Here is a 15,719-nt window from a genome sequence, read left to right as displayed (position 1 = left end):
CTCATACCCATCGGGCTCGGGGTCTGGCTTAGATACCGCTATACTCGAGTGGCAGAAATCATCATCAAGGTGACTTAATGCAAAAAACCTGATCAGTTGTCTAAAAGTCATTCAAAGCAGTGCCAAAGCTGAGCACATTTACTATTAGGAAAAGGAACCTGAAATATCAGACTAAGTTGATTTGATTTGGAGGAGCCACTAAGTGGATCTTCATCACAAAATAACATGATTTAGATTTATGCTGTCATTTCTGAAATATCACTGGTTGTGATGGGTTGCTTATGTCCACCATCTCTGGCCATTAAAAGGAGACTGAAGTGCCTGGGGCGAGGTGGCGTCACATGCGCACATGGGTTCCTTTCAGTTGAGCTTATCTAAGAACAGCCTGGATATATAATTAAATGCAATATAACTCTATAACCATTATACTGTATATCATGGTGACAAAGGGTCTGCCCCAAGGTTTTGCACAAAAACTAGAGGGAACATCGACTACCAGTCTCATTCTTGCATATCAGCATAAAGAAACTTTAAAGATCTTTTGATCAAAAATCAAAACACTCACTTCATTTGCTTAACTATTGTACTCTTCCCTGATTCCCCAGCACCTAAAAGAGGACAAACAACACAGAACGTTGTTGATGAGGTTGATATTACAAATCGATAAATAAACGTTTATTCGCCTGACCCAAAACATCACACGCTCAGGAGAAGGTCTGCATTAGATGAATAGAAGCTTTCAACCTCTGCCTCCCACATCACAAGCCCAGCATGAGCTGCAGAACGAGCTCTCTATTTCGGGTTGTGCTTGCCATACGGTGAGATTAAATGCCCTGAAGATGAAAGGCTTGTCTGATGTTAGTTCCCCCAGCCGAAGTGTTTGTGAGGACAGCAGGAGCTACGATAGGTGAGCTTTTTATAACCAAGTCAAATGACTCACTTAAATGGCTTATTTACTAACACACCAGAAAGAGATGTTTGTACAAACATGAGGAAACAGCCCAGTGGACACATGGCGTGTATGTAATCCAATGCTTTACTTCTGACAAGTGAAATGAATATTAACAGTGTACATAACATAGTTTACATTAATATGCTATTTAGCAGGTATTGCATTACATTTTTAGCACATTTTGGATATGGAGTAACAGAGTCTGTAATATACAAATCACTTTTACATTGGTTACCTACATTTTTATTGAAATGAATAAGACTTGAACTTAAAACATTCTTTGGCTTGCCATTCTGGTGAAAACTTCAGTCCAGTAACCGTTCATCAACTGTTCAATCTTCAGGATCATTTGTGCTGCCGGTTCTGAGGTGTGGCTTGCTGCCATATTAGCCCAAATTTATGGCATGGTTAAGGAATAACTGTGGGTCTTGGGGGCTAGAGAATCACGTGGAAAATTTCTTCTGAGAGTCTTGAACCGCAGGCATGCTGCAGCTGAGAGTGAGATGGCCAAAATGTCCTGCCACGTCTGATGAGGCCTTGGCACAAGTAAAAGCTCATTGAGTTATCAATAGTTGAGCGAATCAAAGGTTTCATGAAAATCAGTTCTGGTCTGGACATGCCAAAAATTCTTCCCAAACAGATTGAGAACACACAAACCTATTGACTTTTCACCAGTGTACATTTAAGCAAGCCGAATCTGGGTTAGTCATTTTTTAAAGGAGTAGTTCACCCAAAAACGCTGAATCAGTTCAATTTGTGCATGAATCATTAAATGGAAAGTTCACTCAAAAATAAAGATTCTGTCATTATTTACTCATCCTCAAGTTGTATCAAACCTGTATGAGTTTCTTTCTTCTGTTGAACATAAAAGAAGATATTTTGAAGAATGTGGGTAACCAAATAGTTGCTGGTCCCCATCGACTTCCACAGTACTGGAAAAAAAAATACTATAGTTAATGGGGATCAGAAACTGTTTGGTTACCCACATTCTTCATAATATCTTCTTTTGTGTTATACAGAAAAAAAGAAATTCACAGAGTGAATGCAACAACTTAAGGGTGAGTAAATGATGACAAAATGTTCATTTTTGGGTGAACTATTCCTTTAAGACTTGCATAAACTGGATAAAATGATTCACTGAAGACGCTCATTTGCAAAAATTCATGAATCATGAATTCATGACATTGTTACTTCTCTCATTAACAGACTGTAAGTAAAATCAGCAATAAAAATCTGACAACAATAGTATCATAGATTGCACTTCTTCAGACCAAATATATATAAAGTGAATCATTTATTATTGCAGAACTGTTAAAAATTGTTACATGTGTTACAAAGTAAAATAAACAAGCAACTGAAATGAATGAATGAATTATTCAATCAATCAATAAATAAAGTGAAGTGACGTGTGGCCAAGTATGGTGACCCATACTCGGAATTTGTGCTCTGATTTAACCCTCCAAGTGCAAACCCGGAGCAGTGGACAGCCATATTGCTGCGGCGCCCGGGGAGCAGTTGGCGGTTCGGTGCCTTGCTCAAGGGTCTCACCTCAGTCATGGTATTGAGGGTGGAAGAGAGCGCTGGTTATTCACTCCCCCCACCTACAATCCCTGCCGGACCAGAGACTCGAACCCGCAACCTTCAGGTTACAAGTCTGACTCTTTAACCATTAGGCCACTACTGCCCAAAACAGTGTGTAGAGATGCTGGGGATTGAACCCAGGACCTCTCTCTACCACTGAGCTACATCCCCAGATTATCACTCATATCGAGGTTCTCATTTTGAGAGCACTGATTTAGGAGCCAAAGTCAATGTAATCACTCACTCCACATAAACTGGATCCTAGATCAGAACTTCCACACTTTTTCCTAATAACCACAGCTCTGCATTTACAGCCACTTGAGTGAGAGCCATACATGGTCTGGATGCCGTCCAAGCATCAGGTCTTGCACTGGTTCTGTGCGGCACAGCCACAGAATCTCCACATACACATCTGTGAACGCTTTGAATCGGTGTGTGAATGGCTTACTCCTGCTGTAATTATTCAGTTAGCTGCAGTGACATGTGCAGTGTGGTTAAGATGGCCGCTATTATTAACCCCAGCTGAGCAGAGCCATGCTTTGTGATTTATATATTTTATCTTTCTATTTATTTTTGATTTTCAATAGTGCAGGTTTACACGGAGCGGTGAGCTGACCCTTGAAGTCAAACCCCCAACTGAGCAATATCCTCTTGTGGGATAATGGTGTTATCAAACGGAAACTAATATTACATTGAGAAGTCATCCCAAAGTTGACAAGCAAAAAGTTTATTTCAGAAACTGAGAGTTAAATGGGAAGTTCAAATCAAAAATGACATTATTTAATTACCTTTATTTTTTTTTCTGTGGAAGACAAAATGATTTTTTTTTAAACAGATTGTGGCGTTCATGTGGGTTCAACTCATAAATATGATCTTTCCACAGTGGGAAACTCTGAACTTTCTTTAAGATAAGAGTTTTAGAGTTGGGGGCTTGTCAGTGTCAACACAATAGATGCAGCATCTGTATTGATGCTAAATTTGTTGTTTAATTAATTTTTTTATTTTCATTTCAAATAAAACTTATTACATGTTACATGTCAAAATGTGACAGTATTGCGCAATTATGATAGAATATATATTGATTCAATTTAAAACTAAAACATATAAAAGCAAAAACACATTACTCATCTTGTTCCAACCAAAATGACATGAACGCACCAAACGTCTTAATTACGACTTCCCAACTCGAGAATAGTTCTCGAGTAGTTCTCTGAAGGACTTGAATGCATCATATGTGAGAAAAATATTAGGTGTGCTATTTTCAATTCAACATGTTTCCTAAATTAAATAAAACAATAAAAAAATAATAATTAAAATAATAAACTAAAGTAATTAATTTAATGATTTCTGAGTAGTCTTTAGAAAGCAAAATTAAATGGTTTAAAAATAACACTGATCAGTGCTTGAAGTGGAAAAAAATAAGTGTCAGTACTCCAATCACTTTTACACAATTAATTAATTAATGACTTTTCATAATTCCCAATGTATGTATATAATGCAGAAAGAAAGAAAGAAAGAAATTTGTCTAGAGCATTTTTAAAGGGGTCATATGATGCGAGTTCAATTTTTCCTTTCTCTTTGGAGTGTTACAAGCTCTTGGTGCATAAAGAGATCTGTAAAGTTGCAAAGACTTAAGTCTCAAATCCAAAGAGATATTCTTTATAAAAAGTTAAGACTTGTCCACGCCCTCCTAAAACGCCTCGTTTAAACACGCCCCCCACATGTCTACGTCATTGTGTGGGAAGATTTACATAACACCGCCCAAATGTTCACGCAAAGAAAGAAGGCGTAACTTTTATTCTCACTGTAGTATTGTTGCCGCCGCCACCATGTTGTGGAGATGCTGTGTGTTTCATTGTGAAAGTGAAACTACTTTGTTTGGCCTTCCAAAAGAGGACGATATCCAGCATATAGTCCAGCCCGGGGTCGTCACATGTGGTTGCCACAAGCCTCCTTCGTCGAATCCGCCGGGCACCGCTCACTCAAGCCGCTGTGTGTTTTGTTGTGAAAGCGAAAACTACTTTGTTTGGCCTTCCAAAAGGCCAATTATAGAAAACAATGTTTCTATAAAGTGGGGCAGTTCCATCTTTGCAAGGACAGTCTGACGCTTCTGACTCACAGCCTGTAAGTACGTTTTTTATATTTAAACAATTTGCCACTGATGATTCAAACGCGAGTTTGAGCAGTGTAGAGTAGCACTTGTTGTTTGTCATTTCTCCGATCACAAATGCAGACATGGTTTTATGTTTACGTGGCGCAATATGCAACACAACGCGTAAAAACACAATATAAGTCATTATAATCAGTAATTATGCCCCCACTTGATGCAACAAATGCCTCATTATAATGTGTTTTATTGGTTTTGTCTAGTCGCGCCGGGACACACGGAAACACAGTATGATAAGGGCCGTAACATTTCCGTCACACGCTTGAGATGAGCTTTGTAAAAATCTACGCGTTTCAGAAAGGCGGGGCATAGAGGAGAAACAATAATGTACATTTTGTGGAAAAGAATGTGTTTTTTGAACCTTAAACCACATAAACATTACATTACACCAAATACACAAAATAATGTTCTTTTTAGCAACATCATATGACCCCTTTAATATAAATAAGCACCAGTTAGGTTGCGATACCAAACAGGACCACAGGGAGGCGCCAAAAGACCACTAAACCTGCTGCCTTAACCTGACTGTACATGCTACTATACGGCTCCATTCAGAATAACTAAACCACTGTCCAGCGCATAATCTAAAACACCTTCAGCCGGCATTCATTATAAAACACTCATGCTTTTAAGCCAAATACGCACTAAAACAATACTGCCATCTGGACACGAGTCACTATTCTCTCCGCCATCTCTGATGAAATCGTCCATGTTTTCTTTGCATTAGCGCTGTTTTGAACTTATTACTTATTACTAATGCATTCCCAGATTCCCTTACTGGAATCTTGAACCTTCCAGAAGTTTACTGGGTAGTGTGCTTTATAGTGTCATTTCTAATCACCCAGACACTGACGCTTTGACTCAGTACCGGTGTTGGGCAACATGTCAGAAGTGCCGGTAAGCACGAAAAAGTGCTGCTACGCTAAAGGCTAAAATACTGAAGTGCCGGTACTGCGTACCGGCGCATACTACCAGGCCAGCCCACTTCAAGCACTGACACTGATATATAACAGTTGTTGAATGGAAAGAGATGAACAACAGTGGACTTTCTTTTCTCTCTGAAACATGAAAAGATATTTTGAGAAATGTCTCTGTTTTTTTTTTCATCATTAAACTGAAAGTCAATAGGCTCCACTGTAGTTTGGTTCCCAATTTTCTTCAAAATATCTTGTGTGCTCCACAGAAGACAGAAAGTCACACAGGTTTGTAAAAATATAAAGGTGAGTAAATTATGACAGAACTTTAGTTTTTTGGTTGGAGTACCCCTTTAAACAACCCACTTGAACTGCAGTTCAGCCAGAAGTAATAGTAGAGGCATCATAGCCTAAAACCCCTGAATCTGCTGATATCAGGAGAGTCACAGAGAACACAAAGAAAAGCCACAAGCGAGTTCCCACAATGTGATTAAGCTCAGAGCTCATTGTGCAATTCTAATTACAACTCATCCATAGTCAACTTTGCTAGACAACTGCAATCCTCTTGCTTACAGGGACGTAGCCATGCTGTCTAATCTCACCAGCACTATTAAAACAGCAAGATCGTATAAAAATAATTGGTAATTCAGGATGACTCGCTAGTTTGCTGTGATCACTCAGGCCACAGGAGTTGGTCTTTGTCCAGCTGTAATCTTAGAACTTGCCGTCCTTGGACAGTTCTTTCAGAGCGGATTTATTTATGAACTGCATTCTATGTTTAATGGAGCATGTAATATTCGACTCATTGAAATGCTCCCCCACCCCCCTTCTTGGATACACCATATCTATCTGAGGCTTTAAAATGAAAACCTTAAAGGCACAAAGTGTAAGACTTTCGTAATAAAATATCCAAAAACCACTTGCACATTGTTATACATTTACGTTATCCCAAAAGTTCCCAAGGATTTGTAAATCCAGAGAAATTCCAATTTTAAATAATGGCTCGTCCCGGTTCATTGTCGCCTATCAATTACATAATATTCGCGCTATCGGTTTCCGCTTGTAGAAATTATGGCAACACCCATGGACAAAAATGCTGCTGCAGTTAAACTAAATCCATTATGGCAGTCGCGAATAAAATGAAAATGAAATGAAAAGTGTTGACAGCAGCATTAAATTTAGATCTGCTCAATGTTGCACCATGAATCTTTTTCCGTGTTTTTACAGTGTTGCGCATTATAACCAATCACGCACGAGTCTGTTGAGTTTATGAACGCAGCAGCCAATCAGAGGCGTTTAGATGAGTCATCGCTGAAACACCGGAGTTTTCTTCAGTGCGTGCGCTCGCTGAGTGTATTCTCTCATCATAAACAACAAAGTGCAGATGTACGTATGATGTAAGTAGGAGATTCATTCATCAAACAGTGTATAGACAGCTTTACTGATTATAAGGGGAGTTTTTTGAGAGTGCTTAAACTCACGCTAGACTGAAGTGGCATACTGTTCTTTGACAATGTAACGTTAAATGTTCTTTGCTTGCTTTCTCTATATAATTTATTCGCTGTTTGAATAACTTTGGAAGGTACAGGTAATAAAAAAAAAAAATGTATTAATTACATCCGTGAACATGATTCGGACATCTCTGGATGGTGAAAACGACATCTCCCATCGTTCCACTCTCCTTCATAATGTCATCAAGCTTCGCCTTTGTTATTGTTTTGAAAATGCGACATCTAGCGATGAAAACTTACATATTGTGCCTTTAAGAATATGACAACATCACCAGACAAATTTACTGATCATAACTTCTGATTGTGTAATCTACTGCAATTGTTTTAATCTGTTTTGACAGAGAATCTGGATGTAGAAGAATCACAGTCCAAAGGAATACAATCCCACACAGAAATCACAGATGTCACAGATGACCACTCCTTAACAAAGCACATTATGATTTACTCAAAGAAACCACCTCTCTGTCACAAGGCACTTGCTACTTTATGAGAATATCTATTTGTTAATGCATTCTGCACTTTTTATTCAAAGTAACCCGTAAATAACACACACAGAAGCGATTAACACAACTAAATGGTTCAAAACTATCTAAGACCTTTCAATAGTTTTGACTATTACTAGCTGACTGCCTGCTTCTGTTATCTAGGGTGCTTCTGTCTCTGAAATCTAATCTCTGTCTCTGAAAATACTCAAAAAATTGGTATGTTACCAACAAAGTATCCAAAAACATACAGACAGACAAAACATCAGTATTCTAATGGTCCAAAATCAGCCATTATCTTCTGCATTCCAACACGCTTTGATAGCTGGAATACTGCCATAATCACACCATTACTTTCCACTGTTTTGCTGTGATCACCGGGTGTGTGTGGTTTTGCTTCTCATGACACACATGTAGTTTAAATATGGTAATAAAATGTGGTGCTCACTGGATGTTTTGGGACACCGGGGGAGGATTACCACTGGGAAACATGTTTTGACAGCACAGAGCCAAGACTAGTACAAACACAACACATACCGTATCCACTGCAATTTAGTCGACATCCATGAGAACAGGTTTCAATAATATTAAACGAGTTGTCAATCTTTGTTTTACACTCTGCAAAGCATTACAACCTATTAGGCTACAGCTGAATGCGTAAATTTAATTGCTGCGTCAAATGTTTACGTTACATGACAATCTGCAATGACAAGTTCACTTTTGGTCTACTTTGCATTAATAGCATCTGAAGACAATCGAGTTGAAGCGTGAAAGCGATTCGGGAAAGAAAACAAAATGACAGAAAAAATAAACAGGCACACATTGTATCCGCAAAATAGCATGCATTTGCATTTTTAAACACTGATATTAAGAAAGTCTACTGTATCATACCGAGCAGCAGTAGTTTGACTTCTCTGGATGCTTTCTCTCCGTCCTCTCGCAGGTTCCGATCAATCATCTTACTCCTCTCCATCGCTGCTTTATCTTCAACACTTAACGTGCAACCCATTTTGCGAAATGTTTATAAAACGATTAATAAGAATCTTTAATACCGAACGTTGTAGTAATTTTCCTGCAGCCTGAAGAATAACGAAGCCAGAGTAAAGGCGTTGGCAGGTTCGCACGAGGTGATCGGCCAGCGTATAAAAGCAGATGCTTCAAAACATATTAAAACGGCGGTTCTGATAACAACTTATACAGAACCGCGAACCACTGAAACTACATTGGCTGGGACAGTGCAAATGATCCAAAACCAGAAAACCAGAAACCCAGAAGAACAATATTTCCGTGACTAAAAAGTTTCCACTGGTGAGGTTCTGCGGTCTGCTGTGAACGCCAGTTTTAAGTTTTTTCACGGAAAAACGGTAACCAAGACTGTATCCAAAACATTTAGCTAAATGTCTCGAAGTGGATCACAGTTAGAGCTGTTAACGAATCGGTGTTTCAGAACGAATCTTTTAAATGAACGAATCGTTCTCGTTCACTTCCATGCACTGACTCGCATGTTTCGTTCGCTGAAGTCTCTCCCCCTTTGAAGCGCATGACTGCTTCCCTGCCTTCAAAGACTGACGCCCGAACCAACAGAATTCGACCCCGGCTTGTGAGGATGCAATCTTATTGGTTGAACCCATTGAACGAACACGCCCATTTCACTAAACGAGTCAGTTTTGAGTCTGACACGACATTCGGAGCGGCACTAATCGAGACTGATCTAAGTCAAACTTAAAGGGTTAGTTCACCCAAAAATGACAATTCTGTCATTAATTACTCACCCTCATGTCGTTCCAAACCCATAAGACCTTCGTTCATCTTCGGAACACAAATTAAGATATTGTTGATAAAATCTAAGAGCTTTCTGACCCTGCATAGACAGCAACGGAACTACCACATTCAAGGCCCAGAAAGGTAGTAAGGACATCATTAAAATAGTCCATGTGACAGCAGTGGTTCAACCTTAATTTTATGAAGCTACTTTTTGTGCACAAAGAAAACAAAATGAATGACTTTATTCAACAATTTATTCTCTTCCGCGTCAGACTTCAACGTGCATTCATGGCAGTACGACGCATGCGTGTGCCTTATTCTGCTTGCAAACAAGTCGCAGTGCATCCGGGTCCTGTGTCATATCGTCAGCAGCATTACACGCATGCGTCGTGGTACTCTCGTGGATGTGCGGTGGAGACTGGGCAGAAGAATTGTTGAATAAAGTCATTATTTTTGTTTTCTAAAAGCGGGCGTACACGGTGCGATTCTGAAGGTCGGACGTTGTGAGCTCTGACACATGTCACAATTGAGTTTATCCGAAAATTGTACGGAACACATTCGGAATAACAAATAAAAAATAGAACTGTATAATTAAACTAAAATTATTATAGACTATATGGTTTTTGTCATCTTCTGATCAGTCAACTTCAGATGGATCGCCAAATCGTCTCGTTCAACCAAACATACGCCACGAATTTAAACCGACAGCATCCGATTTTTTTTTTTTACATGTTTGAAAATTATCGGGAGGACGGAAGGTGCTCGTAACGTCTCGGATCAGCCCGTAATTCTTCTCACACGGTACGAGCCGTGACCATGCGAGCATCTGCGATTTTCTCCCGAGAGAAAAAAATCGCCTGCGAGGTCGTACGACAGCAAAAATCGCACCGTGTACGCCCGCCTTAAGTCTTCTGGTAGCTTCATAAAACTAAGGTTGAACCACTGCTGTCACATGGACTATTTTAACGATGTCCTTACTACCTTTCTGGGCCTTGAATGTGGTAGTTCCGTTGCTGTATATGCAGGGTCAGAAAGCTCGTAGATTTAATCAAAAATATCTTAATTTGTGTTCCGAAGATGAACAAACATGAGGGTTAGTAATTAATGACATAATTTTCATTTTTGGGTGAACTATCCCTTTGAGACATCTCGTTCTTGAACGAAGATTGGATTATTATTGTATAAAATGCCAGATTTTTTCAGTTAAAATGATGTAGAAGCGTTATTAAAACTTTTACTAGTACTTTGTTACTTTTTGTAACAAATGTTAATGAAATATGTTAATAAAAGTTTGTTTCGTTCTTAAAGGTTCTTTTAAGGAATCGGTTGAGTAATGATTCGCTCAAAACCCACAAAAAGGCACTCTAAAGACATACAAACTTGTGCATTGTTGCTTTGTAAAGTGATGCAGCAGGTTATGATAAGGGTCTTTTGCTCATGAACGCACTCTGTTAGCCAGAGAAATATGAGGTTCCATTTGTGCCAAAAATGAGTCGACTGCTTTATGCTTTTGTACTATACATTTGTCTTTGTCTACAGTCATTGCCTACTTGTTCAGGTAAATCAGAATATGTTGACGTGTATGTTGTCTGTTAACGTCGTCTTAATCTGTCATTCTGCCATCTTTTTCTCTGTTGTTTTTGCTGTCGTCCTTATTGTCATTTTGTTCTGTCATCTTATTCTGTTGTCCTTACTGTCATCTTATTCTGTTGTCTTTGGTCTTGTTCTGTCGTCCTTACTGTTGTCCTAATGTTGTTCTTACTGTCGTCTTGTTCTGTCGTCCTTAATATCGTCCTTACTGTCATCTTGTTCTGTCGTCTTGTTCTGTCATCATAACTCTCATCAGCGCGGTAAAGTTAGTTTTAGGTTTGATATCTCCTGCATATTTGACTAGGCTGCTTTAGGGACCGTCTGCAAATTTACCTTACATTAGAAAATGAAGTTCAATAATTAATTCAAATGAATGTTTACAGGACTATAGTAAATGCATAGAGGGCAAACTGAATAAATACATTTTGCTAATATCTCACCTTAGACAATACTTCCAATATCTCCCTTACTGTCCGTACAGTACACAAATATTTTCATGAAAAAAATTTGCTAAAAGGATGTTTTTTTTTTCATGTTACGAAGGTTGTAGTATGTTTTTAGCAACAAGACTTACCTACTACAGGTGAGATGCCAATATCTCCTTTACTGTATGTACAGTGCACAAATATGTTTAGAAAAAATACAGTAATTCACCAAAAGTTTTTTTTTCATGTTCCAAAGGTTATAGTACATTCCTAGACTGGCTTACTACAGGTGAGATTTTGCCAATGTCTCCTTTACTGTATATACAGCACACAAATATTTTATGAAAAATTACAGTAATGTAACAGTAGGTTTTTTCATGTTCCAAGCATTGTAGTATGTTCCTAGTTACAAGACTGACTTAATACAGGTGAGAGTTTGCCAATAACTCTACTGCATGTACAGTACACAAATATTTAGAAAAAAACCTACAGTTATTCACCGAAAGGGTTTAATCATGTTCCAAATGTTGTACTACAGTCCTAGTTACAATAGACTTACTACAGGTGAGATTTTGCCATATACAACCTTTGGAACATGAAAAAAAAAACTATTGGTGAATTACTATATATTTTTTTCTAAACATATTTGTGTACTGTACATAGTAGGAGATATTGGCAAAATCTCATCTGTAGTAAGTCAGTCTGGTCAGTAGGAACGTACTACAACCTCTGTAACATAAAAAAAAAGTTTTTGTGAATTACAGTATTTGTTTCTAAACATATTTGTGCACTGTACGTACAGTAAATGAGGTATCAGCAAATTTTCACCTGTCATAAGTCATTTTTGTAACTGCAAATGTACTACAGCCTTAACAACATTTAAAAAAAAACTTTGGGGATTGTACAAAATGTTTTAATTGAAATAATTGTGTACTGTACATATATGATGGGAGGTATTGGCAAAATTTCTTGTATCTAGTAACATACTACAACCTTTGTAACATAAAAAAAACTATTGGTAAATTACTGTAATTTTTTAAATAAAATATTTGTATACTGTACATACAGTAAGGGAGATATTGGCAAACTGTTGCCTGTAGTAAGTTAGTCTTGTAACTAGGTACATACTAAAAATATATTTGGAACATTTAAAAGCCTTTTTGATGAATTACAGTAGTTTTTCTAAACATATTTGTGCACTGTACATACAATAAAGGAGATATTGGCAAAATCTAACCTGTAGTAAGTCAGTCTTGTTGCTAAAACATACTACAACCTTTGTAACATAAATTATTATTTTTTTTAAATTTTTTCATGAAAATGTTTGTGTACTGTACGGACAATAAAGGAGAAATTGGAAGTATTGTCTAAGGTGAGATATTGCCAAAATATATTTAGTCAGTTTGCCCACTAGGCATTTACTATAGTCATGTAAGCATTAAATTAAATGAATTATTGGACTTCGTTTTGTACTGGCAGGTAAATTTGCAGACGGTCCCTAAAGCAGCCTAGTCAAATATGCAGCGAATATCAAACCTAAAACTACCTTTACCACACTGATGAAAGTTATGATGCCAGAACAAGACGACAGAACAAGACGACAGTAAAGACAACAGAACAAGACGACAGTAAAGACAACAGAACAAGATGACACTAAGGGTGACAGAACAATACGACAGTAAGCATGACAGAACAAGACGACAGTAAAGACATCAGAACAAGATGACAGTAAAGACAACAGAACAAGACGACAGTAAGGACGACAGAACAAGACGACAGTAAAGACGACAGTAAGGACAACAGCAAGGACAACAGAACAAGACGACAGTAAGGACGACATGTAAGATGACGTTAACAGACAACATACATGTCAACATATACTGATTTACCTGAACAAGTAGGCAATGACTGTAGACAAAGACAAATGTATAGTACAAAGCACAAAGCAGTCGACTCATTTTTGACACAAATGGAACCTCATAGAGAAATGTCACAAAAGATAAGTTACCATGGAAACACCAAGTCCCACAGTGGTTGAGAATAAAGCCTGTGTTTCTCCACTGAATCACAGTTGAGCTGAGTCTGGATTTGTTTAGTCTCACTGTGGATCCCGGACTTAAGAGCGGGAATGATCCTTTACCTGCATTCAAATGCAATATATGGATACTTTAACACAGAGGCAGGTTCCAAAATTAGCTGAACTGTTTTATACATATAGAAAATATTTTAAGTCCGTTTAAACTAGGATCCCTTAATGAATCCCTCACCCCTGTCTAAGATCACATAAAATCTCATAGGTGAAGTCACCTGTTGGCTTTATCTCTGGAATGTATCACATCCCAATATTATAGTTAGAAAATATGCATACAGATTTCAACATTTCAAACTATATGTGAGGACGCACAAACTGATCTCTAATCAGCAGAGAGGAGCAACGTCCCCCAGTGCTGCAAATGACCTCACAAAACTCTCAACACCTTCATCTCTCAGCAGAGCTAAAAGGTCAGGTTGTTTTAACTTCACCACTAGGGGCCTCCCTCTTACTTACCAAACATCAAAGTACACTGATGTGAGTCGCACTGATGTGTGTTTGTGTACATGAGTGTGTCTACATCTGTTTGTGTGTGCATGTTAGTAAATATGTGAATATATGCACACTATGTGAATGTGTGGGGAGGAGAAGAGAGCGAACAACACAATGTGAATAGGAAATGTTTCCATCAGCAGCACTGTATTTTATAATAATGGCGTTTGCCCTCTTATATTGAGTCATTTTCTGTCAAGATGAGTTTACGGAATTATTTCGAGATGCCTTTCAAGGCAGTTATTAATAGAGAAATTAAGCATTATTGTTATTATGATGGTATCTTTATCTTTCATACAGGCAAAAGTCTAGGATGTGAATAAAAAATAGTTATTATATTTTTTAATGTTAATAATACAATTCTATCAAAAATCAATTATATTTATAAATGTAAACTTATAAATTATATATACATTCCTTTTCAAAAGCTGGGGTCTAATTAGGCCTATTCTTTATTCTATTATTATTTTACTAATATACAGTAAAACAGTAATATTGTGAAATATTATTATAATTTAAAATAATTATTTTCTATTCTACTATATTTTACAATGTGTAGTCACATGAGTCACTTCAGTGTCACATGATCCTTCAGAAATCATTTTAAGATTTTCTTATTATTTCTTATTATATGTCGAAAACTGTTGTACTTCTTAAATTTTTATGGAAATCCTGATACATTTTTTTTTTCAGGATTCAAGTTCAAAACAACAACATAAATGATAAATGATACATGTCACTTCTGATCAATTTAATATGCCCTTACTAAGTAAAAGTTTTTTTTTTTCAAATAAGAGTGTGTATATATAGTAAAGATTGTTGGATTGTTTGTTTTTATTTACATTTTAGTTGCTTTGTTACTTTTTCAACCCAGTATATTATTCTCTCCTCTCAATTTTAACTAAACAACAGTCAGTGCTAATGTCATACAATGGAAAATTAGAAACCGTGTGTCTTTACTGCCTTTCTCCTCAAACACTCAAAATAGCAACCACCAAAATAGCAAACACTGAATTTGGTTAAATGGAAATTAACTTTAGTGTATTTTTGTATGCTGCTCATTCTGTTTATGGCAAAACATTGCAGCACTCACACTGCACAGACACAGGAACTCATGCTAGGTTTACCCGTAAACAAAAGGCCATTTGACACTGAGATGAGTCTTGTTTGCATCACAAGCACAACGAAGAAACAACACAGCTTCTTTTAATAATGCAGAAGACTGCTGAGAATATCATCTTATTATAAACCCTTTTTCATTCCTCAAAGTATTTTACACCGACTGTTTTGGCAATCCAACATACTTTAGGCAACACAATTGAATTACCATGCATGTCCAAAGATTTTTGTGTACCATTCCCACAAAACATTGTTAGTGATATATCAAAATTTAAACAGTCTGGATAGCTACTGTAATATTTTGATTATTTAAAATAATATATAAGAATATATGTATCTATATCTTGTCTCAAACTTGTTTAAAGACATTTCACATATGCAACGGTTCTGTTTTTGAACTGGCTGATATCTCTGTCTGGACATTTTTATGGTTCCTGCAGTGAGCAGAGAGATATGAAGTGCCATCATTTTCTACCAATATCTGAGAACTCAGCTGATGATTCAGATCTAATGTGAAACTTGCTAATGAGAGAAATACTGCAGGTGTGGTACAATCTTCTTCACATCCAAGAAATGAAAAAAATGATAATAACAGCAGTGTTGCCAGTGTCTGTTGGTAGTGGGTGGAGA

At 37.3% G+C, this 15,719-nt stretch overlaps 1 protein-coding gene across 3 annotated transcripts in view; it reads right to left on the bottom strand.

Moving 5' to 3' along the window:
* Positions 1 to 9,141, bottom strand: part of LOC107679171 (guanine nucleotide-binding protein G(k) subunit alpha-like) — a 20,020-nt gene extending 10,879 nt beyond the window's left edge. For all 3 annotated transcript variants that reach the window (XR_001633012.1, XR_001633013.1, XM_016474664.1), the window contains exons 1-2: positions 8,499 to 9,141; positions 566 to 608 (exon numbers count right to left, since the gene is read on the bottom strand). Coding sequence is in view for 1 of the 3 variants with exons in the window: in XM_016474664.1 (XP_016330150.1) it covers positions 566 to 608; positions 8,499 to 8,616 (161 nt within the window). In the remaining 2 variants the exon portion in view is untranslated. The remainder of the gene's footprint in view (positions 1 to 565; positions 609 to 8,498) is intronic.
* Positions 9,142 to 15,719: the final 6,578 nt, after the last annotated feature.

The sequence above is a fragment of the Sinocyclocheilus anshuiensis genome, unplaced genomic scaffold (genome assembly GCF_001515605.1).
Source record: "Sinocyclocheilus anshuiensis isolate Anshui unplaced genomic scaffold, SAMN03320099.WGS_v1.1 scaffold13, whole genome shotgun sequence".
Classification (NCBI taxonomy): Eukaryota; Metazoa; Chordata; class Actinopteri; order Cypriniformes; family Cyprinidae; genus Sinocyclocheilus; species Sinocyclocheilus anshuiensis.
This window is presented reverse-complemented; position numbering and strand designations above follow the sequence as displayed.